Genomic DNA, 25563 nt, shown 5'->3' with positions numbered 1-25563 from the left:
CCCCGTCTCTACTAAAAATATAAAAATTAGCTCGTTGTGAGTGCCATAATGCCAGCTACTTGAGGGGCTGAGGCATAAGAATTGCTTGAACCCAGGAGGTGGAGGTTACAGTGAGCCAAGATCGTGCCACTGCACTCTAGCCTGGGTGACAGAGTGAAACTATCTTAAAAAAAAAATTCCCCAGAAGTAAAATAAAATGGTTTCTTTTGCTTTACATTATGTTTGTTGCAACAAAGAAGTTGGGTGGTATTACATGTAGCAGGTTTTTTTTTTTTCCTACAGTATCATTTTTTTCTTAAACTGCAGCAAAACAAACAAACAAAAACCCCCCAAAACACAAAATTCACTCTCCCAGGCTAGGTACGTGTAATCCAGCACTTTGAGATTCCTCGAGCTCAGAGGTTTGAGACCAGCTTGAGCAACATGGCGAGACCCTGGCTCTACTAGACAAAACAAAACAAAACAAAACACAACAAAAACAGCTGGTCATGATAGTGTGTGCCTGTGGTCCTAGCTATTCGGGAGGCTGAGGTGGGAGGAACACTTGAGCCTGGGGGCATGCAGAGGTTGCAGCAAACCAAGATCATGCCACTGTACTCCAGCCTGGGTGACAGAGTGAGACCCTGTCTCAAAAATAAAAAAATAAATTCACCCTCCCAACAATTTCCAAGTGTAAAGTACAATATTGTCAACCACATGCCATTGATGGGCAGCAGAGCCCTGGAACCACCCTCCCGTCCTGACTCTGTGCCTCCTAATCAATTCTCTTCCTCCTCCCCCCAGCCCCTGGCAACTACCTTTCTACTTTCTGCTCTATGATTTTGACTACTCTAAGTACCTCCTATAAGTGGAATCATACAGCATTTGACTTTTTTTGACTGGCTTATTTTGCTTAGCATAATTTCCTGCAGGTTCATCCATGCTGTAGCACAGGACAGGATTTCCTTCTTTTTTAAGGCTGAATAATATTCCATTGTATGTGTATACATTTTCTTTATCCATTCATCTGTCAATGGATATTTAGGTTGCTCCTACGTCTTGGCTATTGTGAACAGTGCTCCCACCAATCTGAACTCTTTAGATGTTGAGCTGAGACAGCAAATAAATGGGCTTGTGAGCTCTGGGGAGCAGAGGTCCTTCAAGGACACTATGGAGCTTCTGTTCAGCACTGGATTGGAATGTCAGGTATAAGGGAGGCTGTGGCTGAGTTAAGACAGGCCCAGCTGTGTCCTGGGTCACTGGCTGCAGCCCATTTTCCATTGCTCTCAAACTGTAGGTGTCACCATGTTGGGGTTGTTGGGATAGTTTAGGATTTGCCACAGTGTATAAAACATGGAAAACCATGCCCCTGCCTCAGCCCCCTGCCTGGAACACAGTGGAAATAGGGACCTGAGGCTTCCCACTAGGAATGCCAGGGAAAATACAGGACGCAATATTTGGAAAATGTACTGAGGAACTACTCTCTGAAATTTGAATGTAACTACATGCCCTATATTTTTATTTGCTAAATCTGACAGCCTCCCTCCTACCCACTGAAAATCTCTCCAGCCAGCAAATGGGGACCCTGTATCCCTACCCACGTTTCCTCAGAATGGGCTGGTGCGGATGCTTCTGAGCTCAGGCCTGGCTTGGAGTACTGGGGGCCAAGCAATACTCTGCTACAGTGAGCTTGCCCTTAAGCCACCTGCTTGACTGAAACCCCATCCTTTCTTCCCTCCCTTTGACTCTTGGCAGGGAGTCCATCTGAACTCAAAAGGCTGCCCTGAAGTCCATATTTTATTATCTCTTTAAAGAAATTTTCTTCAGACAGGTATGGTGGTTCATGCCTGTAATCCCAGAGCTTTGAGAGACTGAGGGCTGAGGTGGGAGGATCACTTGAGCCCAGGAGTTGAAGGCTACAGTGAGCTGTGATTGCACCACTGTGCTCTAGCCTAGGCAGCAGAGTGAGACCCTATCTCAAAGAGTGAGACCCTGTCTCTCTTTCTCTTTTTTTTTTTTTTTTTAGTAGAGATGAGGTCTCACTATGTTGCTCAGGCTGGGCCTGAACTCATGGGCTCAAGCGATCTTCCCGATTCAGCTTCCTAAAGCACTGGTATTACAGACCACCACTCCTGGCCAATCTCCTTTTTTTTTCAGATGGAGTCTTGCTCTATCACCCAGGCTGGAGTGTGATGGCACCATCTCGGCTCACTGCAACCTCTGCTTCCTGGGTTCAAGGGATTCTCCTGCCTCAGCCTCCTGAGTAGCTGGGATTACAGGTGCCCGCCACCATGCCTGGCTGATTTTTGTATTTTTAGTGGAGATGGGGTTTCACCATGTTGGCCAGGCTGGTCTCAAACTCTTGACCTTGTGATCCGCTTGCCTCGGCCTCCCAAAGTGCTGGGATTACAGGTGTGAGCCGCGCCCGGCCCTCCTCTTTTTTTATTCATTATTTTTATTTTAATTTTCTTTTCTTTTCTTTTCTTTTCTTTTTTTTTTGAGACAGGGTAGTTGCGAGGCCACTTGGAGCTACCTGCATTTCCAGCATGGGCCAGAGGTGCCTATGTGAGTCCTGAAGCTTTCATCGCCAAGAAAAGATGCCTTTGCTGCCTCCTCTGGCCGCTCTGAACACAGTCGGAGGCTGCAAGGAGGACTGAGGCCAGCTCTAGAAGGACCAAGTGCTCTCTCTCTCCACTCTGCTGTGAACTTCCTTCCTTTCTTTGGCAGGGTCTGGGTCTCCTTAGCCACCCATCCAACCCGGGACTGGGCACCCAGAGGACCTCAGCCAATGGTTTATTCTCCCAAGAGGCGCCTCGTCCCTTAACAACCACCCTGTCACTGAAGCCTGATAGAGAAGACTCTTCTCTGCCCTGGCTGGCAAGGGGGCATGCAGCAGGAGGTGCTGGGGTGCAGGAGCCTCAGCAGGGACAGAGGAGGGGGAGGCTGGAGCTCTGCAACCTGGAAATGAGGGGTTGGCCCTGGCCCTGTGGGCCTTGCCACCCGCGGTGGGAGTTGCCAGGGCTAGGGCCTAGCGGGCAGCAGGGGGCGCCCCAGACCCTATCTTGCAGGAGTTTGGAGCGACTAAGGGAATTCAGAGAGGGCAATGGAGACTTTCCTCACCCCACAGATTAATACTCTCTCACTAGCAGCACAGTCTCAGTGTGTCACTGCACACTGATTTGTGATTATCTACTTGAAGTCTGTCTCCCACTTTGGCCTGGTCTCTGGAAGGGGCGTGTTGTCCCCACAGTGTCCTCAGGGCCCTGCAGCAGATTCTCAGTGAGTGCTGAATCAATATCTCAATATCTGCATGAATGAAAGGTGGTCCCCTAGGCTGGGCACAGTGGTTCACACCTGTAATCCCAGCACTTCGGGAGGCCGAGTCAGACAGATCACAAGGTCAGGAGATCGAGACCAGCCTGGGCAGCCTGGTGAAACCCCGTTTCTACTAAAAATACAAAAAATGAGCCAGACGTGGTGGCGAGTGCCTGTAGTCCCAGCTACTTGGGAGGCTGAGGCAGGAGAATCGCTTGATCCCGAGAGGCAGAGGTTGTAGTGAGGAGGGATCGCGCCACTGCACTCCAGGCTGGCCAACAGAGTGAGACTCCGTCTCAAAAAAACAAAAACAAAAACAAAGGTAGTCCCCAAGACCACCCCCAGCCTCCCATCAGATCCCTATGCCATCAGCTGTGAGTCCTGGTGGCAAGAGGACTGGCCCACCATGAGGGAGCTGCGACCAGGTCAGTGCCATCCTCCTCCAGTCCCGTGCTCAGGGGCTCTCAGCGGGCAGGGACAGCCAACTCCAGGGGAGAAGCCTAGGAGTGCTAATCAAATGTGAGACTCCCACCCTCAAGCAGCCATGTAGGCTGGTGCAGAGAGGGTCCCAGAGGGACCAGGGCTGGGAATGCAGGGCCAGGCCTGGTGGTCCTCAACCTCCTGCCTTCCCTTGGGGAAGGGGGTCAGGGGTTCCTCATGGCTATCTGTCTCTCACTCCATAGGAGCCTGGATGACTCTTGGGCAACTCAAGGGAAGGCTGAGGGTCTCTAGGGCTCTGCTGCCCAATAGGGTAGCTACTAGCCACATGTGGCTTTGAGCACTTGAAATGTGGCTAGTCTGAATTGAGATGTGCTGTAAGTGTAAAATACACCCTGGATTGTGAAAAGAATGCAAAATCTCTCATTAATAGTTATTTTACATTGATTACATGTTTAAAGACATTTGGATGTAATGGGTTAAATAAAATATATTATTAAAATTCCCTATATCTGTTTTTGTTTGTTTGTTTTTTGAAACAGAGTCTCACTCTGTCGCCCAGGCTATAGTGTAGTGGTGCTATCATGGCTCACTGCAGCCTCGACCTCCCAAGCTCAAGCAATCCTCCCACCTCAGCCACCTGAGTACCTAGGACTAAAAGTGTGCGCCACCATGCCCAGCCAATTAAAAATTTTTTTTTTGTAGAGATGGGGTCTTGCCATGTTGTCCAGGCTGGTCTCGAACTCCTGGGTTCAAGCAATCCTCCTGCCTCGGCCTTCCAAAGTGCTGGGATTACAGGCATTAGCCACCATACCTGGCCCTGTTTTTCACTTTTTAAAAATGGGGCTACTAGAATTACAAATGTGACTTGCACTATATTTCTAAAGAACAGACCAACATGTACCCTGAATCCCCCTGCCCTACATTTATCAGCTGGGTTAGGTTCACAGGTGAGGTTTTATTTATTTGTTTGTTTTTATTTTTGTTCTTTTTTAAAGACAGACTCTTGCGCTGTCTCCCAGGCTGGAGGGCAGTGGCATGATCTTGGCTCACTGCAACCTCTGCCTCCTGGGTTCAAGTGATTCTCCTGCCTCAACCTCCCTTTAGTCCCTGTAGCTGGGATTACAGGTGTGCATCCCCACACCCGGCTAATTTTTTGAGTTTTTAATAGAGATGAGGTTTCACCAGGTTGGCCAGGATGGTCTCAAACTCCTGACCTCAAATGATCCACCTGCCTTGGCCTCCCAAAGTGCTGGGATTACAGGTATAAGCCACCTCGCCCAGCCGACACAGGTGTGGTTTTAGAGTGAGGGGCAAGCCTGAGTCATTCTTCTGGATCACTGTGGTCCTGCTTTGGGCTGGCTGCAGGAGGAGGGAGAAGCTGTGGTGCCAAGTCCACGGCAGCTGGGCCATGGGGCTGACAGTTTCTTACCATGGCCAGGTGGGCTGGCCACCCAGATACCCCCTCAGCCCCAGGGCTGATTTCCTGTCAGCATCCCATGCTGATTCCACAGTTGAGGACGCTGAGCCCTTCCCATTCACAGCTGAGCTGCTGGAGCTGGGGCTGAGAGAACATCCACAGCCTGTTTGTCCAGGTTCCCAGGTGCCCTAACAGGGAGACCTCCCTCCACGGGCATTTTGGGTACACACACACTCCACCCCAAATTTACTTCCAATACCTTGTGCATTGTGGACTCAGAACATTGGATCTGGAGGCACCCTTGGGAACCTACCGTCTACTGCTCTGGAGAGGAAATGGGTCAATTCTCTGTGGCAAACAACTAAGTCAGTGGCCCCAGAAGCTAAGATGCTTTGAGTCTTAATGTAACCTCTGTCCCTCACAGCCTTGTTCTGAGCCCTCAGAGGAGGTTCAAGACCCTCCCGATATAGCTTGATCCATCTTTGCATAGGCCAAACCCTCTATGAGGAATGCCCGTCATCCCTTTCTCCAATGCAGCTTCCTTTGGGCTAGCAACTATTTTTTCATTAGGTCTCCAATGTCTGGAGGTTCTAGGGGGACAGGGGCCTGGTGACATGCACAGTATACAACCCAGCACACTGGCAGTGAGGTGTCCGGTCAAGACTACTTGTTGAACGAATCAATGAATCAATGAATTAATGGTGTCACTTCCTCAGAGAAACCCTTCCTGAACCCCTTCACCCCTAGACCAGCCCAGGCCTCCATGAAAACTCCCAGTTCCCTCACTGCCTGTGTGAGCCAACCCAAGCAAGGACAGCAGCTATATTCCCCACACTCTTTTCAGAGCCTGGCTCAGGGTAGGTGCTCAGAAAATCATGAATGAAAAACAAACTCAAGCAAAAATCTTCACTGACCTAGGGACACTCCCTGGAGGCTCCTCCCAAACTTTCCTACGGTCCCAGACAGGTGGTTGTAGCGGGTGGGGAGCGCAGCAGTCCTGCCTTGGATGCAGAGCTTTACCTCTTAGCACATCTTCGACTTTAGGTGCATCCCTCATCCTCTCAGTTCCAGGGGAACATATTGAAGATCAAATGAAATACTGCCCTGAGGCTAGGGGCGGCTTACGCCTGTAGTCCCAGGACTTCAGGAGGCCGAGGAAGACGGATCACTTGGGCCCAGGAGTTTGAGACCAGCCTGGGCAACATGGGAAAACCCTGTCTCTACAAAAATTACCAAAATCAGCCGGGCATGGTGGCATGCACCTGTAGTCACAGCTACACGGGAGGCTGAGGTGGGAAGATAGCTTGAGCCCGGGATGTCAAGGCTGCAGTGAATCAAGATTGCAGCCTGGGTGACAGAGTGAAATCCTGTCTCAAATAATAATAATAATAATGAAAAATATAAATACTGCTCTGAAATTATAGCCCTTGGTGTGCACTGAACGTCTTTATTATGATTTCTTAGGAGGTGGCAGCAGATCCCTTGGAAAACTCAGCGACCCCGTGGTTTTGCTGAGCCCATTGTCGGGTGTGTGTGTGGGACTCCCAGGGTTCCCTACCCCATCCAATGCAATGGAGCCTCACACCAGCCAGCACAGAAAACATTGCTTTATTAACTGCGTTTGCCAACACACGAGGAGTGCAAAGGGCTCCCTATGACACAAGCCCTGGTGGGGCCGGGGTCTGGAAGCCCCCATGAGTGAGCAGGACAGGATGGGGCTGGGAACTATGCAGCAGCGGCAACACAGAATCATGCAGGGCACAGCGGGCACTGGCCACACCCAGGTGACCATACATTCTATTGCTCGTTAAGGGTTGCGCACATGGACAATGTACAAAAAGGAGAAATAGGTCTTTGCGTTAATGAAAAATACATTTTTTCTCTACAAAGGAATCTTTTCTAATACAAGAAAATAAATATTGCAACATAAGCCAAAAATAATTTAAAATTGCTCTTTTCAATATATTTTCAATATTTCTCTTGTATATTAACAAATGGCACATCACTTTCTTTGAAACAAAGACAGAAGGTGTCTCCTCCTGTGACATTCATATCATCCCCCCACCGTCCCCTCAAACTGACGTGGAACACAAAGTGTTTGTGACTCTGAGGGAGAAAGTGGCAGGAGGTGCCTTAAAGAACAACCAAAGGTCTCAGACTCCAGCCCTGGCTCATTGGCCAATGTGGCCAGCGAGGCCAAGGGCATGGGAGAGTGCCCTCCCCAAGGGCCTTGCTATAGAAATCCAGATCATTTTTCAGTGGTTTGCGTATGGACAGAGGTTGGCCACATCTGGCAGTTAGCAAGGAAATGCCAAGTTCAGCCGCTGCCAATGTTGGTTAGAATCGGGCAGTTGAATCTCTAGGAATTGTCCCAGCTAGTCCCACAGTGTGCCCATACACAGTACACACAGGCATGCCTGCATACGGACACACGAGACGTGGCCTGGCACACCCCCCACAAACAATTCAACATCTATGTCTGGAAACCTGGGGTGGCTTCTCCAAGGAAGCTGAGGCCCTTACATTGCAAATGCTCACACACTGTCACTAAGTCAGGCTCATTTAATAAAATAAACCCTTCTACCTTTCTTCTTCTCATTTGTTTCAAAATACATTTATGATACATAAAAATACTTTTCTTGCACATTATCCTTTGTCATGTGATGAGGGGGAAGGAGGTGGTGGGCGGTCAGGTCAGTGAGAAGGGGGACGACAGCCAGAATGAGTTACAGAGCAGCTTCTCCTTCCCTGCGGAGGAGCAGTGTGTGTAGGCAGATGTGGTTGAGAGAAAGATCTACCTCCACCTCTGGCCTGGAAAAGGAACCTGCCTCAGTCTCAGGGACAGCAAAGCCCTCTACACTGGGGACAGTAGACCGGAAAAAGACAGAAGCGGCTGTGACCAACAGGGGAAAGGCTGGGAACTGGGGGAGGATGGGTGGCTGGCATCCTTCTCCTTGCAGCCTGCTGGACATCCTGGAGGTGGAGACAGCTGCCTGAAGAAGATTGCTCCAGGGCTTGGCCTGGGAGTGAAAGGGCACCCCAAATGAAAGGCCACCCCCCTCCCCTCGCAGCAGCCAGCCAGCCTAACAGACATCTGAGTTCTGCAGGACACAGGCTCAGCAACAGTCCAGTCCAAAGCAATAGCCAATGAAGAAGGGCCAGAATCCAGAGGCCAACAATGTGAGCAGAGGCTCTTGGAAGAACACCAGCCAGCCCGAGGCAAGGGGCCAGACTCGTTGCACCCTCTCCCTAATTCTCCACCCACCCCTGCCACCAGGGAGGCCCAGCCCCTGCCCCAGGATGGTGTGAAGGGGCAAGGGGCCAAGTGCTGAGACTGCTGGACCCTGGGCTTTCTGGGACCCCTGGCAGAGTTTGGTTGTTCTTTAAGCTCACCTCTTTGCTTCCTGCAGGGTCAGACCGGGCAATCTGGCACAGACAGGGTTGCAGCCCGAGGTGACCCAAAGCATGGGGAAGGAAGAAGTTCTGTTCAAAGGCAGTAAACAGACTGGGGTTGGGACACTGATGCTGACACTGACTGGTCACTACTACCAAGGCGGGCAGGCAGACTAAACTCTACAGGGTAGCTCATGCCATCCCAACGCCCAGAATCCTTGAAGCCCACCCCACTCCCTCCAAGTCCACCCGGACTAGACACATTTGTCCGATCCTCTGAACTGAGTCATTATCTTTGTTTCCTGTTTTGCTAAAATTCACATGAAATTGAGTGTCGATGACAATGCCACTGTCGTACCTTGATAGTTTTGGAGTTAGGGGTGGATGAAGGTCAAGCTGTTCCCCATCCTGCTTATTTGCTTTATGTATTTGGGGAGGAGGGAACCACATGGTAAAGACGTTTTCCATGCTGGTTTCACTGTCAGTATCTTTCCCCTCTGTGAGTCTCAGAGTTTAGGAAAGCTCACAGTGGGCTCAGCCCAGGATCTGAAATCTAACACCCAGGTACACTTCAGCAGCAGCAAAGCATCCTCTTCCAAGCGCTTGAGCTCTTTTCCTTGGGTGTGTGCAATGAACATGTTTCTATACTTTGTTGCTAAAGAACTCCATTTAAAAAAAAAGTCCAAGTGACAAGTTGTCAGGTCCAGGCTGTGCTGTATTATGGTCAAAATATTCTTTGGCATCCACAGAATGATTCGACTGATTCACTGGACTTTTTGCAAGGTTCTTTTTGGAGAAGTTCTGGCTTTACCAGTGGTGGAAGTGACCCAGGAGTAATTCATCAAAGAAAAAAAAAATGTTTTCACGGAATTCCTTTTTTGTTGTTCCCTGAGCTATCACCCTGGGGCCACTCTACTGAAACTCTTCAGAGCAACTACCTGGGACCTAAGGGTGGGGTGGGGAAGGCAGGACGGGTGGGGGGGGGGAGGTGGGGATGGCTGGGCGAGGGGTTAAGGCTCAGGAACAGGGGAACATCCAGCAAGACTTACAACAGCCCCAGCGGCCAACACCGGCCCGCCCTGGGCCCCGGGATCCCACTGCTTGTTGGAAGGAGTTGTTTCCAAAAGGAAACCACGGAAGAAGCTCATCTTGTAGCAGGACTAGGAAACTTGAAAAGGCAAACGGTCTGGTCTGGTCAGCTCTGTCAGCATGACCAGACTTCGGCCGAGACTGGCCTCGAAGGAAGGAAGGAAGTTGGAGCCCCAGAGTGATTCTCTACAGTGGGCTGGTCTGAGCCCCATGACCCTGTCTGGGCACTGGCCCTCCCCTACAGCCCTCCACCTGCACTGGCAGCTGGCTGTTTGGGAGTCCCCTGAGTAAATGGCACAGCTCAGGAGGGATTCTGGGAACCCCTTCCCAGAGCCGCTGGGCTGGGCACTGGCAGGGGCAGAGCAGCAAGGGAGGGGAGGGTGGCAGGGTGGGCAGGCAGGCCTCAGATGATACGGGCTGATCAGGAACAGCTTTCAGTTCCCCTGGAACTAGCGGGCCGGGCCCTCTGCACCCCCTCAGTGCTTTCTCATATAAACTCGTTGTGCTTGTGACAGTGAGTAGACTCTGGCTGGGTATCGTTTATTATACTTCCTTGGGGATTGGTGGAGTGTAGCAGGACCCCCCAAATGGACCCCAGTGGGATCTGGGGGCAAGGCGGGGTAGGCCCTGGACTGGCCCATCTGCCATGAAATAATGCCCAAACGACAGTCTGTGTCACCCAGTGGCAGTGGGCTGGAGTCCTGAGCTCTTCTCCACCTTGCTTGCATCTAGCCAGGAGCCCAGCAATACCACGTGGGCAGGGCAGGGATGGTGCGCGGGACCTGGCAGGGTCCTAGCGGCCGGAGCCATGGAAGGAATCCTAATGTCCTAGGCCAGCACAGAGGAAAGACAACAGTGTAGAATTCAAAACTCTCTCTATATTAAAAATAAAACCACGACGGAGTGGCAGCCTCGAGGGTCTGGGACACTCAGCAGAGACTGGAAATGGCAGTTGTGACTGGGCTGAGGCCTTGTGGGGGGACCAGGGCAGGGCCTGGGACAGGGAAGGGGGTGAGTTAGGAGGCCAGTACGCCCATGCGGACCACCTCCTCTGCCCCTGCCTCCCGGGGACCCCGCTGCACCCCACCGTCCTCGGCCTCTACATCTGAGTCGCTCATCTCCCCATCAGAGAAGTAGCCATCAGTCTCAGTGTCAAAATGCAGGCTGACCTTGGGCCTCTCAGCCACAGCTGAAGGTGGTCCCATCCCAGCATCAGGCCTGGCACCCGGCAATCTCCGGGTTACCTTGCTCTCGCGGGGTGGCCGGAGCCGGCCCAAAGGCTTAGGGCTTGCTGCAGGGCCAGGCACTTGGACATCTGAGTCAGCAGCTACTGAGGCTGCCTCGTCCGGGGTCTCAGGGGCCAGTGGTGGGGGGCTTTCAGGGGCAGCTAGGATAGGACAGTCCCCGGCTGCAGGGCTGGACGGCAAGTGAGAAGATGTCCGACGTGGTGGCTTCCTGGTAGGTGGCCCTTGACCCCCCTTGCCACTGCCTGCATCCTGGCCCCAGGTCTTCTTGGGGGCTTTGTCTGGAGTCGTCCGTGAACCAGGCCCGTCCTGCGGTGGTGGTGGTGGTGGTTTCTTCTTGGCAGGCAGGCGGGTGCGGCCTCGGGCCTTCCTAGCAGGGTCACCAGGTCGCAGCGAGGGGTCCCGCATGAAGCTAAGCAGTGTCTCCTCGTCCTGCAGCAGTTCCTCTGACAGCAGCCCTGGAGCAGGGTCCTCGCGGTGCCCATTGTTCAGTGGCCACTCGCTCATGGCCATGTTCTCTGCTGTGATCTGCACCGACTGTGCCAGCCAGCTGTTGAAGAAGGTGCCATCGATGGGGAATGAGGTGGACAGGCCTGCTGAGGGGAGAGAGGAGGCAAGTGAGACGCCAGCAGACGTGTGTCCCACTCTTTCAGGAAGCCCGCTGACGCTCCCAGCACACCACCATGCATCGTCTTCTCTCTGTCCCCCTGTGCCAGACCCAGGTGAGCTATCTTGTTTTGTGCATCCCTCCTGCCAACACCACCAAAGAGTAGGGACTACTTATACCCTTCTCTCCAGAAGGACGTGCTGCCCTCAAGATGGGCTTCATAATTTGTGGGCTGGAGTGTAAAATGAAAATATAGGCTCCTTGTTCAAATATTATCAAGAATTTCAAGGTGGAGTGTTATAGCTCTTTTAGTTTGTCTAGCAGGTTTTTTGGATTTTACCAGAAAGCCTGCCATGGGAAAGAAAATTCAAGGTGGCAGCAGCAGAGCATTAACCAAGAACAAGGACCCCGTGGAACTGCACAGGTTGCTACCCACGAAGTTGGACCTGCCCACTACCCCCATTCTGGTGGGGTTGGGGAAGGAGGAATCTGGAGGAAAATGCCCTCAGGCCGCCAGAGGGCGCTCAGTCTTTATAAGCGTTGCCTCCCAGTGCTTGCAGCAAAGAGCATGGATAAAGGGATCAGGTACGAATAGGGGTAGCAAGCAGTATCCAGTCCCTCCTGGATGTCAGGGAGAGGGGAGGCAAGTGAGACGCCAGCAGATGTGAGGGCAGCAGAGCCTTCCTTCCTTACCGAGGTCTTGGGAGGGGGCAGCTGGCGAGACGTGAGACTGGGTTTCCCGTTAGACACCCAAGTTATCCCCTTCTTTTTGCGGGAGGGGTGTGAAATGAAGGAACAGGGTCTTGCTCTGTCACCCAGGCTGGAGTGCAGTGGCATGATCATGGTGCACTGCAGCCTCAACCTCCTGGGCTCAAGCGATCCTCCCAACTCAGCCTCCTGAGCAGCTAGGAATACAGGCATGCACCACCACGCCTGGGTTGTCCCCTTCTTGAGACAGAGGGACAGAAAGGATGACCTGGGGCTTCCATCCCTGAGGCAAGGTCTGGAAGGGGACTCCATGATGCTCCCTGAGATCTCTGGAGGAAGCACGTGAGGTCCATGAGTCACACTGCTCCCATTAGGCTGCTCTGCCTAACAGGAGGCCTGGGACAGTGGAGGTGGTGGGCAGGGCCAGAGCCTGCAGCCACTCCTCTGGGCAGCTCCAGGAAAGTCTGCTGCTGTTGTGGGAAGGGCCCACTTAGAGGATTCTGGGAGAGTAGGACAAGGATGGGGCTTTCTGGCAGATCCTCCCCTCCCAGCATGGGGCTGTCCCAGGGGCCTCTGGGAAAATCCAGCACCCAGGACCCCCCACCCAGGGGAATGACTGGACAGTTCCTGAGTGGGCGTGGCCCAGCCTCCATCCAGGTCTACAGAAGGGGCATTTCCCAGGATGTCACACGGGGCTCTGAGATCTGTCTCCTTTGTGGGTGGAAGGTGTGTGCACCTGGGCAAGCAAGGGCCTGGTTACCGCTCTTGAGCCTCAGTCTCCTACTCTGTGCAGCTGGCCTTCCGCAGGGCAGACAGAGCTGCAAGCGTGGTGATGGTCAAGCCTGCCGTGTCTGCAGGCCAGCATGGCCCTCACTCACCCAGCTGCCCCAGGACTGAGTCAGGCCCCGCCTTCACTTTCTCTTTCTTCTCAGTGCTGCCCTTGGAGCCCTCGCAGCCCTTCCTCTTCGAGTCACTCTTCTTGCCCTTTGCTCTCCTCCCAGACCGCTCTGTGTCAGGGAAAGTGAGAGGAGGAGGGAGATGGTTACCCTGAGTGGCCTCAGTCAGCACCAAGATCCCTGCATGGCAGCCCAGGAGTCCTCCATCAGCCAGTGCTCACCCTCCACAGCAAAAAGGTTGGAGTTAGGGGATGGCTGGCATGGTGGGGTGGGCCAACTGTCCACTGTGGCCTGTGGGGGACTTGGGGTGGCCACAGGGCCACGAGGAGAGGCCCTCGCAGGACCTGGACTCCAGTATGACCTGCACAACCTGTAGCCTTGGGAGAGAGTGTGGGTGGTGGGAAGAATGGCTGGAAGGGAGTCTGGACAGGGCAGGGCCTTGAATGCCAGGCTGAGGAGCTAGACATGTAGGTGGAAGGAACACTATCTGAGGGGTCAAGAGGCTTGGGTTCCATTCCTAACCCCAGGGTCAGCAACCCTGAACCAGTCTCCTGCCATGGTCTCTTGGCTGGCTTTCAAAGTCAGGCAGCAAACTAGATGGGAGATTCAGGGTGCACCCCTGGCCCTTGTATCCTTTCAGTTCAGGCCAGGCCTCAGTCTCATCTGTTTTGGTTTGTTTTGAGAGAGTCTTGCTCTGTTGCCCATGATGGAGCGCAGTAGTACAATCATAGTTTACTGCAGCCTTGACCTCCCAGGCTCAAGTGATCCTCCAGCCTCAGCCTCCTGAGTAGCTGGGACCACAGGTGCATGCCACCACACCCGGCTAATTTTCAAATTTTGTAGAGACAGGGTCTTGCTATTTTGCCCAGACTGGTCTTGAACTCTTGGGCTCCAGTAATCCACCTTGGCCTCCCAAAGTGCTGGGATTACAGGTGCAAGCCACTGTGCCTGGCCACATCTGTTTATTTATTTATTTTTTAGAGACAGAGCCTGGCTCTGTTACCCAGGCTGGAGTACAGTGGTGTAATCATAGCTCGCTTGCAGCCTCAAACTACTGGGCTCAAGCAATCCTACTTCTGCTCCCCAAGCAGCTAGGAATACAGGCATGTGTCACCATGCTCAGCTAATTTTTGTATTTTTTTTTTTTTGTAGAGACAGGCTGGTCTGGAAGTCCTGGCTTCAAGCGATCTTCCCACTGTGGTCTCCCAAAGTGCTGGGATTTTAGGCATGAGCCACTGTGCCTGGGCAATCTCATCTGTAACATGGCATGTAACTAATGCCTAGATACTCTAGAGGCAGGCTCCTGAGGCTTCCCACTGCTCTTAGGACCGTGTAAGCTCCTCCCCCAGGCTACAGGAAGATCTCGCACATGTGACCCAGGTTACCCGTCATCCCCACTTTAGGAGTCTTCCTTCTGCCTGGTGCAGCCATTCCAGCCTCCTTCCAGTTTCTCTGCCAAGACATGCTCTGGCCACTAAGTCTCCAAATATGCTGTTTTCTTGTCCTATCCTTCACCTGATTCAGTTCACAGGCCAAATATCATCTCCACTAGGAGGCTTTGTCCAGCCGCCAGGCCAGACAGCCTCGCCGATATGCACACAGCCCATGTCCCACCCCAGGCGTCAAGCCTCTCAACAGTGTGAGCAGCAGCTTTGGACAGGGCAAACCAGTCGTCTCCAAATACCCTGCCCTGCCCTGAACAAAGAGCTGCCTGTTGTTGACACTCAAGACAAGGAGTTGCAAATGTCCCCAGAACCAATGTGGGGATGTGGACCCTCCAGGCTCTTGCCCATGCTTCTGGAATCCTGTGCCTGAGGGCACTGCTCGTGGTTTGCCACCCTCTGCTTCCTCAACTGTGGGTGCCTTGCATGGGCTTCTCCTTCTGCAGCCGATATGTGGCCACAGCCAAGTGCCTGAGATGTTGTTGGAGCATCACTGCTTCTGGGAAGACATCCCTGATACTTCTATCCCTAAACTGGCAGCAACTGTAGCCTCTGCGATACCACATTCCTCTCTCTCTCCAGATGGTGCATTCCACAAGGGCAGCAACCCTATCCAGTCCATGCTCAGTTAATGCTGGCTGAGTGAATAAACAGAAGACAGGGGGCCTGGAAAGCTCCAGCAGCCAGGAAGCTGCCACAGTCTTTGGGTACACGGTGGGCTCTACATGGTCATGACTAGCACCTGAACTTGGCAAGGCTAGATGTTGGGGCCAGAGTGGGTGGTGATGCCAAAGCACAATCAGGTCAGCTCAGCTCTCGGGCAGAAGTAGGGGCAGCAGAGGTCCTCAGTCATTTGCTCCAATGGTGGCTCAGCAGCTTTCCTCTCCAGGCCCAGCTCAGCCCTGAGGCTGAAGTGGCATTGGCAGACCCTGGCTCAAAATCTCTCTCCATCCAGCTATTTCTGCTGCATGTAAACGCAACACTGGGGTACCGTTTTGGGGGCTAAGTGTTGCCCTTCTTAACATGTATACGCTCCAAGAAGGGCCCTGTGTCTGGCAATATCCACAATTAACAGATACGATCAATGTCAGCGCTTCCTTCAGCCTTTGATTTCCAGATCCATTAAACGCATGTGACGCCAAGAGAATAAGAATAATAAGAATAAAACAGTGAAAAACACCGCGGATGCAGGGCATAAATCCTGTTAGGGTCAGAGAGAAACAACAGCCAGGTCCTGTCACATCTCTGGGGCAGCTGCCTTCTTCGGAACTGACTCCCAGGCACACCAGGGTTCAGGGAAGCTCACCAGCTTCTGGCCCTTCCTGCCTCAGCACCAGCAGAGAGCCACTAGGACTTCTTCTCTGTACCTGTTCACATGCAATCAGCTCCTGAACTGCTGTGGCCTAGTCAACCAGAAAGCTCCCTGAGGGCAGGCCTGATGCCCACATTCAAACCTCTGGCTCTCTGCCTAGTGACGCACAACTCAGGACCCTTGCAGGCCCCCGTCTGGGCCTACTAATTGGATGGTGAAGGGTAGGAGTGGGGGCCAGTGGCCCTTGGCTCCACGCACATACCCCCACCAGGATCCAAAGACACACCCTCCTTGGGACCCAGCCCCGCAAGAGAGGGCACACGGAGGTGGCGGCGGCAGGTGGGGAAGGCGCCTACCTCGACACAGATCCTGTTCAATAAGTTTCATCTGCAGGTGGAATATCTGCTCCTGGAGTTTGCAGATGGCGTGTTTCGTTCTCTCGCGCCTTGTCACCATGTAGCACAGATTTCTAACCTGAGAAAACAAGAGAGATTTTCCACCTTACTCACAGGCAACCACCCCAGACCTCCCAGCTCTGGGGACCTTGCTATGGGTGGAGGCAGTGCCAGGGGCACAGGCTACCGCCACAGCCTATCCTGCCCAGAACATCTGCAAACCAATTCCCAGACCCTGAGCGCATCCTCAGCCCTGTGCTGCATGTCTCGGATCCAAGACCTAAGGCCAAACACAGCCTCAGCCCTGTGGTCCCCGGCTGAGCCAGAGCAGCCAGGGAAAAGCATCTGGTTAGATCAACCCGGCATGCCCACCTTCCTCCTCTGAGTCTTACCTTCCTGGTAAGGTCAGCCAGGCTGCCTCCCAAGGCCCTGCCAACATGGTTGCTGTCCTTTATAACCACAGTGCCCGCAGACTCATCAGGGTCTCACCAGGTCACCAACTTCATCCCTCTGCCTCCTGTCCAAGGCCTTTCTTTCCCAGCAAAGAAATTCTTCAGACATAAATGGCATGGCAAAAACTAACACTTGTCCTGAGCCACAAATGGCCCCGGTACTTGCAGCCAGAGAGAACGCCATCGGAAGAGCTTTGAGCAGAAAGTCCTAACCCACCTGTGCCCAGCCTGCAGCCAACCCATGTCTCTCCGCTGCACTGGGACCTGAGCCAGGCTCACGCCATGCTGGCCAAGGCTTCCACATCTACACAGCCACCTTCACTCTGCCACAGTGACAGAACTCCTCAGCAGAGAGGGCAGAGGCCTCTCTGACTGCCTCAAGGCCAGCCAGGAAGAGCCCCTTGGGGCCTTAGACACCAGCTTGCTAAGCTCATGGGACATGGACCCTTCTTATAGGTGGTCCCACAGGAAGCACCTGCAGGATGGACCATGCTACTGCCTGCCCACCTGGCACCTTACCCCAGTGGGCCATCCCTCCCTGGCTGCTCTCAGGGCAGGCCACACTTCTGAAGCCAAGACCAAGCCCCCTCCCTTGAGACACTTCCTTGGTCTTCAGCACAGGATGGAGACTCCATTATCAGGGACAGTTGGCCAAAGCTGCTCAGCTTGAATCCTGGGTCCCACCAGGGTCTTTCCAGCTGGGACCAGGCTGTTTCCCGTTGGGTTCCATCTTCAAGGCTGAGTTCAGCCTTCAGGTCCTTAAGCTGGGGTGACCTCTGGTTCCAGACCCCCTGCCTGTTGGCATAACCATTTCTCCCAGTCCGAGGGCAGCCAAGATCAGACCTCTCTTCTGGGTACGGGTATCCTCTGTTCTTTCCTGAGCCCAGCCGTGAAGGATGTACCACAAAGGTGGCTCCAGCCTCAGGCCTCCACACGATGCGCTCTGCATGGACTCTCCGTGGCCTTCCACGCTGGTGTGTGCACCCTCAGCTCAAAGACCGTGAGCACCAGGCCACCCACCTCTGAGCCTCAGCTCCACCTATCCCTATGGCCAGTACCACTCCGGGGGGCCACCCTGGGCTGCAACCAACTGGTCCCACCCTACTGGGATGAACCACCTTCCTGTCAAAACTTGGACCTCCTGAAAACCACCTTCCAACCAGCCTCCTTCCCCCACACCCTTAAGCACTGGCTACAGCTCTGTGGACTTGCACTGTGTGGGGCCCTGGACTCAAGTGAGCAACGCCACTGGGGCCCCTTTCTTCTCAGGGGAGGTAGGTGCTGACCAACTACTGACAGGACCAGGTGGCTCCGACCCACACTTGGGGGTGCTGAGCAAGGCGTCTTGGACACACAAGCAGCCAGTGGGAGTGGGAGTTGATCACACAGCAGGGCAGAGCCTGGGAACGAGGAATCCAAGCCAGGCCAGGCTGGGGGAGGCAGAGCAGAGCCTCGTGGCAGGAATCTGAAGGGAGCAGTGAGGAGTGTCGGGGCTGGCAAGGGAGGAGGCCAGGTGCTGAAGCTTGACTGAGCCAGGCCAAGGGAAGTCAGGACTGGATTTTCTTTTTTTTCTTTCGAGACGGGGTCTCGGTCTGTCGCCTAGGCTGGAGTGCAGTGGCACAGTCTTGGCTCACTGCAACCTCGGCCTCCCAGGTTGAAGCCATTCTCCTGCCTCAGCCTCCCATGTAGCTGGGATTACAGGTGCCTGCCACCACACCTGGCTAATTTTTGTATTTTTAGTAGAGATGGGGTTTCACCACGTTGGCCAGGCTAGTCTTGAACTCCTGACCTCCTGATCCGCCCACCTTGGCCTCCCAAAGTTCTGGGATTACAGGCGTGAGCCACCGCGCCCGGCCCAGGGCTGGATTTTCACAGAGTAGTGAGACACTTCCCTTCTCCCCTTAAAACCTCCAGTGGCTTCTGTATGGGATTGAATAGTGTTCCCCCAAATTCATTTTTACTGGGACCCTTGCAATGTGACCTTATTTGGAAATAGGGTCTCTGTAGATATAAATAGTTAAGATGAGGTCATACTACATTAGGGTAGGCCCTTGATCTACTATGAGTGGAGTCCTGACACAGGTGCCTACAGGGAGAAGGCCATGTGACCTGGCAGAGGCAGAGGCTAGACAGATGTCCGCAGGCCAAGAAACAGCAAAGATTCCTGGCAACCACCAGAAGCTGGGAGGCACGGAGAGACTCCCCCGCAGAGCCTCCGGCAGGAACTAATCCTGCGGACACCTCAACCTTGGGCTTCCAGCCTCCAAAACCGTGAGGATGAATCTCACCATCCAGCTGGTGGCACACGGGCAGGCCTAGGAAACTAACAGGGATGCTGGGCATGAGATGCTGGCGGCCTTTAAAAGGGACTTGGTGTGGAGCTCAAGAGGGAGGGGCAGCCAGCACCCCCACGTGGGGCAAAACTGTGGGCAGCCGTGAAAGACAGTGGAGCCTGAGGCCTCCAGCCCTGGGAGTGAGCAGTCAGGGGAGAGCAATGGATGACCATTGAGGCCAAGGAGCAGCCAGAGCAGGAGGGGGGTAAACCAGGACCTCAGGGGGGACCTGGTCAGAGCATCACAGGAAAAGGACTCCAAGACTAAGGGCAGGTCTGATTGTGGCAGCCGCTGCTGAGAGGATCGGGGGATGGAGAGGTGGGCAGGGAGGCTGCAGGCAGCCCAGGTGGCAGGCTCTGGGATGTGGCGGAAACCCGGCCAGAGTGGGCAGCAAGGATGCAAATACCATGAGGGATGACAGGAAAGGAGAGATGGGGGTGGGAGCGGAGGAACCCACGACTAGAGGGAAATAGGGAGGGAGGATTCGCTTTTGAAGATGAGAGAGGGTTGAACAGATTCAAATATTGGTGGAAAAGGACCCGCAGAGGGGATAAAGAAAAGACAGACTCGTCAGCTGCAGGTGTGGGCAGGAAAAGAGCCCCTGTGGGGGAAGGAAGACAGGAGGGAAGGGAAGAGAATGGACCGAGAGGCTCGGCTGGCAGGAAGTTAGAGGCCCTGGTATGAGGACAGAGGGGACGCTGTCCTGAGGGAGGCAGGGCTCAGCATGTGGGCAGCAGGTATGAGGTGGGGTGTGCGGCAGGGACTGCCCTGCTCAGCGCTGTGGGATTTCTCCTGGTGGAGGGAGTGGCTCTTACTGGGTGAGGCTCTGCCAGGGGTCTGGCCTCAGTGAGGGACAAGGGCTGGGGCATAGTAGGCCAGTGCCATACAGGGAGCGAGTGAAGAAAGCAGGACAAAGAAGGGTGGAGGGCCTGGGAGACAAGTGAGCAGGGAGAGTAGTAGACTGCAGGCAGGGAGCAGGATGTGGCAATTTCTGGGCTACTGACCTGGGAGCAGCTGGAGGTGGTGACTGGGCTTGGGTGAGGCAAGGGCACTAATGGGTTGGGGGAGCCCTAGAGATGGAAGGCACAGGGGCAGAAGAGCCAGAGGTCTGCAGGCTGGAGCTGCCCAGGACAAGGTTGGCTTTGGTGGGAGGCCAAAGGGACCACCATCCAGGCACTGAGGCCAGGACCCACTTCCTTCTGAGCCTTTCCCTCCTTGGGAAGTTGTCCCATATCATCCTCTGGGCAGGTGTGTGTCTCAGAGCCGCCTCCACCCTCTTGGCCTCCTCCTCAGGCCAGGTCAGGCTCCCAAATAAACTCCTGGTGACCAGAGCCAGAGCCACAAGCAGCAAGTCCCTGCACAGCCTGCTTGTCAGCACAGTTGCTAGGGGACACCAGCCGGCACTTGTCGGGCTGATCAACAGTGCTGCAATTTTTGTCAGCCGTAAATAACTCTGGGAGGCTGCAGTGGCCATGCCTTCCGAGCGTCCGCTGGGGCCGAGGCCCAAGGCTGAAATTTTAGGAAAGCACATCTGGTTGACCATAAAATGGGATTTCATGCCGGCAGCAGCCCCGGCTCCTGTTTCTCTCAGCAAAACCCCTGCCTGGCTGAGGAGGAACGAATCAATCTGGGAGGATGCTGGGTTCCCAGGCCCTAGCACTGGGCCTGCCCTTTTGGTCCTCTGTGGAGCCCACCCTCAGAGCACACGGGCTGGCCTCCCTTCTTCTAAGAGCCAAATGCTGAGGGGCCAAGACAGTAACAACAATCACGGCCAACAATGGAGGGCACTGTGCTAAGCTTTGTCCCCCACATGCACTGTGACCCCAAGGTCAGTCTGATCCTTATTCCCATTTTACAGACAAAGAAACTGAAACTCAGAGAAGTAGAAACTGAAACAAAGAAGGTACAGAGCTGGGAGTGCAGGAACTGGATGCAAAGTCAGGCTACCAAGGCCTCGACCTCAAGCCCTGCCCCATCTTCCGATGATTCCTGCCCAGGCTGGCTTAGTGCCCAGTTACAGGCTGGATACTCCCGGCTGCTGGCACTGGGCCACGGTCCGAGACTGGGCCCGCTGGCCAGGCCACCAACCACCATGGGCCTTTGCAGAAAGCCTGCCCCGTGGCAGGGTTCTTGTCGCTGTTCATTCACCCAAGTTGCAAATGTGTGACCTGGAAAGGCCTTGAGGCTGGGCCGCTGATGGGGGTCAGCTTGGCTCATGGTTGTCCCTCCTCGGCCCTGCCAGGGCTGTGCATGCCCCTGCCCTCATTGAAGCTGGTGCCCGCCAGCCCAGCTTGGTGGCTGCTCAGAAAGCAGCATTTGACAGGGCCCCCTGAGCCGTAAGAGGCTGCACATACTTCAAAATTGGCCCTGCTTCCTCTTCCCAGAGGAGGAGTGGGACGGTTCACACCTGACTCCGGAGTGTTCTGGCTCCCACTGCAGGGGTCTCTGCAGCAGCTCTCATTCCCCGGAACCCCAGAGCCCGCCAACCTCAGCCCCAGGCTCCACCTGAACCAGCCAACACTGGGGTGGGAAGATTAGGGGACTGAAAAAGGGATGCTTTTGCCCAGGAAATTTACAGAATAGAGAATAAGCCAACAACTCCTTTTCTGCCCCCGACTGAGGTCCAAATTCAAGCTCAAAACCCTTGGAATGGAGTTCCTCTAAGACTTCCTGTTATTCGTCTCTCCGAGCCCCAGTTTCCTCATCTGCTCAGCAGGGCTGGGAGGATCTTCCTCAAGTCTCTTTTTCCAGGATGATGACTACATAAGTGAGTCAAGCCCTTGACCTCCCTGGACAACCCAGCCAGGGACAGACACGTGGGCTGACCAGCACAGAACAGAGAGGTCAGTTCTGAGGGGTTGTTTGGGAAACAGTAGGAGTAAAAGCAGGTGTTTCCACTGGAGATCCAGCGGGTGGAGACATGGTGGCCTAAAGAAGACTCTGGAAGCAGCTTCGGTCCCAGAAGGTCTTACACCTGATGCCCCTGCCACATGTGACAGGAGGCTGGGCTGGCCAGGAGGTGGTGGCTGCAATGTAGGTAGCCTTGCCCTCTGTCCTGGCTGGAGCCAGGGACATCTGGTTCCTCCCACCTCCACCTCTTCCTTCTGGCCTGGTGGCAAGCTGGCTGCCAGGCAGTGAGGGCTCTCTGGGGGCAATAGGTCATTTCCCTCTTGAGCAGGCTCCAGCGCAGATGAGTGGGAAGGAGGGGATTGGGGAAGCTGGGTCCAGTGCCCCTTCCCTGACAGTACAACACCCTCGGAGATGTTCTACCCATTTTACAGCCTTGCCCACTGCGATGCAGATAAGAAAAGCAGGCGCCTTGGGTCACACAACGTTCCCTGCATGCTCCTGCCCAGGGCTATTTCCTGACAGGACCCAGGGAGAGGGTGAGCATGTATGTCTGAACCCAGGGGAGACACTGTGACACAGTCCCATATGCTCTGGAACCCTAGAAATGTCCCAGAGAGGAGAGACCAGAACAGCCTGTGGGGTTCAGAGGACTGGAAAAGGATCCAGAAATCCTGCTTCATTTCACTCAGCCCCCTGGACCAAGCCATCGTCACCTGTTTCCCAGCACACAGCTGGGTGTGGTTTTCAGCCAGCCCACCCATTCCAGACTCTGGGACTTCTCCTCCAGGGAGTGTTGGGTGCAAGTCCCAGCCACAGTATGTCAGTCCCTCCTTAGCACTTCTGCAGCTTCCAGACACACTGTGATCCACCAGCCCAGTCTCGTGCGATCCACCAGCCCCTTTCACCTCTTCCTTCCACTCCACCGTTCCTTGAGTCCACCCTGTCTCCTTCGTGCCTCTGTTCTGTTTGCCCAGCACCCCACGGAGCCGCGTTTACCCATCGACCCTGCCCTGGCCCGGCACGTGCCTGTTTGGCTGCTCCTGGCTCTTGATGCCCCTGGCTTTCAGCATGGGTTACGGGGACAGCTTGGGAAGCCCCAGTTCCTCCTCTGCCTCAGATTCTCAATGCAAGCTCATGTGTTAGGACCAGGCGGGGCCCACAGAGGCAAGCAAGTGCCAGAAGCCTAGGTCCTCGCCCTAGCTCTGGTGCTCTCAGCCTCATGACCTTGGCAGGGCCCCCACCATTCACCAGGCCTGTGACAGGGCTAGGACAAGAGGGACTCGGAGACTCAAGAACTGGACTCTTCTCTGTTCTGTAAAGTGTCAGTCACCCCCATACTCTTTGGGACCTGAAAGCCCTCAGCCCCTTGGCAGGCTCCTGCAGCAGGGCCGGTCCACCAGAGCTCACAGTTTGAGTCCTGGTGAGTCCTGGCTGCTCCAGGGCAGTGAGTGTGGCATGGAAAGGACTCCTGGACCCACCAGGCAGGGGGCGGGCAGGCGGCATGGGGACTCACCCTCTCTAGGTCCTGCCGCAGATGGGTGAAGAGCTTCAGGCGGCGGTAGAGGACGTCCTGCTCCTGCTGGGCCAGGTTGTCCACCTCGTCGGTCTTGGGGGTCAGCAGCGGCTGGTTGGCATTGGCTTTCCTCTTCAGCTTCCAGTACTGGTAGATGAAGTCGACCAGCGCCTCAGCCAGGTCCAGCCGCTCAGCCACCTCAGCCGGCTCCACCAGCTCGTAGAAGTCCTCCTCTAGCTGCTGCAGCCGCTGCTTGCGCAGGGTCACCTTTTCCAGGTCCTCGCCAGCCTGGCTGGGTTCCGTGGGCTCAGATGTGGGCTCATTACGTGGGCCCCCGTCACTGTGCTCCTGGCAGAATGACTTGAACTTGACCTCATCGTTGTCTGCTAATATAGTCCGCATTTCCAGGCCGTGGTCAAAGGCGCACGTGACATGGAACGCTGTGACGCAGGAAGGCATGGAACACTGAGGGGAAAGGAGGGGCAGGATCAGACATGGAGGGAGCCTGGTGGGAGGGGAGAAGACAGAGGGGCTTCCCCCAGGGCTCTACTGAGAATGCGCAATGCTGGAGAGAACCTAAACAGAATGGCATGGGCTCCCAACCTCCTGTGCAGGATGGGAGTTACGGCAGGGGAGGAGGAGGAGCTCTGGGGTGCCTGGAAAGGTAACCCATTCAACACCACATGCTTTGGGGAAGTCAATCAGAAGACGGTTGAGAAACACCTCTGGGGACAAGCTGCATTTTTTTTTTTTTTTGAGACAGAGTCTCACTCTGTTGCTCAGGCTGGAGTGCAGTGGTTCCATCTCACTGCAACCTCCGCTTCCCAGGTTCAAGCGATTCTCCTGCCTCAGCCTCCCAAGTAGCTAGGGCTACAGGCATGCACCACCTAGTTTTTGTATTTTTAGAGATGAGGTTTCGCCATGTTGGCCAGGCTGGTCTCGAACTCCTGACCTCAGGTGATCCACCTGCCTCGGCCTCCCAAAGTGCTGGGATTACAGGCGTGAGCCACCGTGCCCGGCCTCAAGCTGCATTTTTGTGTGGGCAAAATGACTTTGGCATCACAGAGCATCAAGAGAAAGGCTGATGATGGGTCACTGGCTCATCTAAGATGGGGACTGTGGTCCCCTTTTTGTCCTCTGGGAAGAGGGGCTGGACTTAGACCCCTTCCCTCTCCTTTCGTCCAGACAGCTTGAGGCCTGACCCTCTCTCTCAGCCTTGGATGATGATAACTGTGTCAGCAATCACGCACCCAACTATTATGACTGCTGATGCTGCACTCACAAATCCTTTTGAAGGTCCGTGGATGGGTGAAGGCACAACTAACGTTTACAATGACAACTCTGTTCCTAAAAGATGAGGGGGACAAAGGATGACTCCCACCTGCACTCCCAAACTATAGACCCGAGGCATCAACATCCCTTGGGAGCTTGTTAGAAATGCAAGTTCTCAGCTTCACTCCAGACCTACTGAGTCAGAGCCTCTCAGGAGTAGGCCCAGCAGTCTATGTTTACCAAGCCCTCCAGGTAATTCTGACGCATGCTAGACTTTGGGAATAGGCTTTGCTAAAGACAGACTGGTACAGCCCTTCCAGTGTCAGGACAGTCTATTAGCTTAGCTAGATGAGAAGTTTGATTCCTAACCCCTAACGTGTCAAATTCAATGTCAGAAGTGAGGCTAATGTATTCATCAAGCCCCAAGACACTTGCTTTCAGGGAAAGCCAGAGTTCTCAGCACTCCAATGGGGTGGTGAGCCTTGGTTCCCCGGGTCTGTTCCCACTCCCTAGAAGACCAGGGGATGGAGAAATGCTCCCCAACAGGTGTGATTCTGACTCTGGCCCCAGTCCCACACCCCTCTGGGGCCCATCAGTCTGCAGCCCCATGGAGGGGAGAAGGTGGTGGCAGCTGCTGTCTGAGGCCCCAAGCATGCCTCTCAGCCAGCTCCTGGCAGCAGGAGGTGAAGTAGGCCACATACCTGGATGCAGGTGCCTGTGCATTCCTTGCAGAGGCTGCAGGACAGAGCCCAGCGGCTGGCTGGGATATGCGAGATCTTGGTGATGGGCTCCATCTTCTCTGGGCAGCCGATGCTGACCTGGGCAGGACACACAGGGGGCTGCATCATTCCTCTCATCCCCAGCCTGCCTCCAGGGATCTCCAAAATGGGGGGTTGTCTGCTGAA

At 54.5% G+C, this 25563-nt stretch overlaps 1 protein-coding gene and 1 non-coding gene across 18 annotated transcripts in view; one reads left to right on the top strand and one right to left on the bottom strand.

Annotated features, from left to right (window-relative positions):
- Positions 1–6743: 6743 nt before the first annotated feature.
- The window catches only part of JADE2 (jade family PHD finger 2), a 57366-nt gene continuing 38546 nt past the window's right edge, over positions 6744–25563 (bottom strand). For 7 of the 17 annotated variants that reach the window (XM_034960514.3, XM_003829273.8, XM_034960522.3 and 4 more), the window contains exons 8-12: positions 25360–25476; positions 23387–23851; positions 16200–16317; positions 13072–13200; positions 6744–11474 (exon numbers count right to left, since the gene is read on the bottom strand). In XM_034960514.3, the coding sequence (XP_034816405.1) occupies positions 10651–11474; positions 13072–13200; positions 16200–16317; positions 23387–23851; positions 25360–25476 (1653 nt within the window). In that variant the 3' untranslated portion in view covers positions 6744–10650. The remainder of the gene's footprint in view (positions 11475–13071; positions 13201–16199; positions 16318–23386; positions 23852–25359; positions 25477–25563) is intronic. The other 10 variants (XM_034960515.3, XM_057302344.2, XM_063604626.1 and 7 more) reach the window with 3 other exon arrangements.
- Positions 11778–11837, top strand: LOC112439939 (U7 small nuclear RNA). Its single transcript, XR_003028159.1, has one exon. It is a non-coding gene; the product is annotated as a U7 small nuclear RNA (small nuclear RNA).

The sequence above is a fragment of the Pan paniscus genome, chromosome 4 (genome assembly GCF_029289425.2).
Source record: "Pan paniscus chromosome 4, NHGRI_mPanPan1-v2.0_pri, whole genome shotgun sequence".
Lineage (NCBI taxonomy): Eukaryota > Metazoa > Chordata > Mammalia > Primates > Hominidae > Pan > Pan paniscus.
Note: the sequence above shows the minus strand (reverse complement) of the source record. Positions and strands in the feature narration are given on the sequence as shown.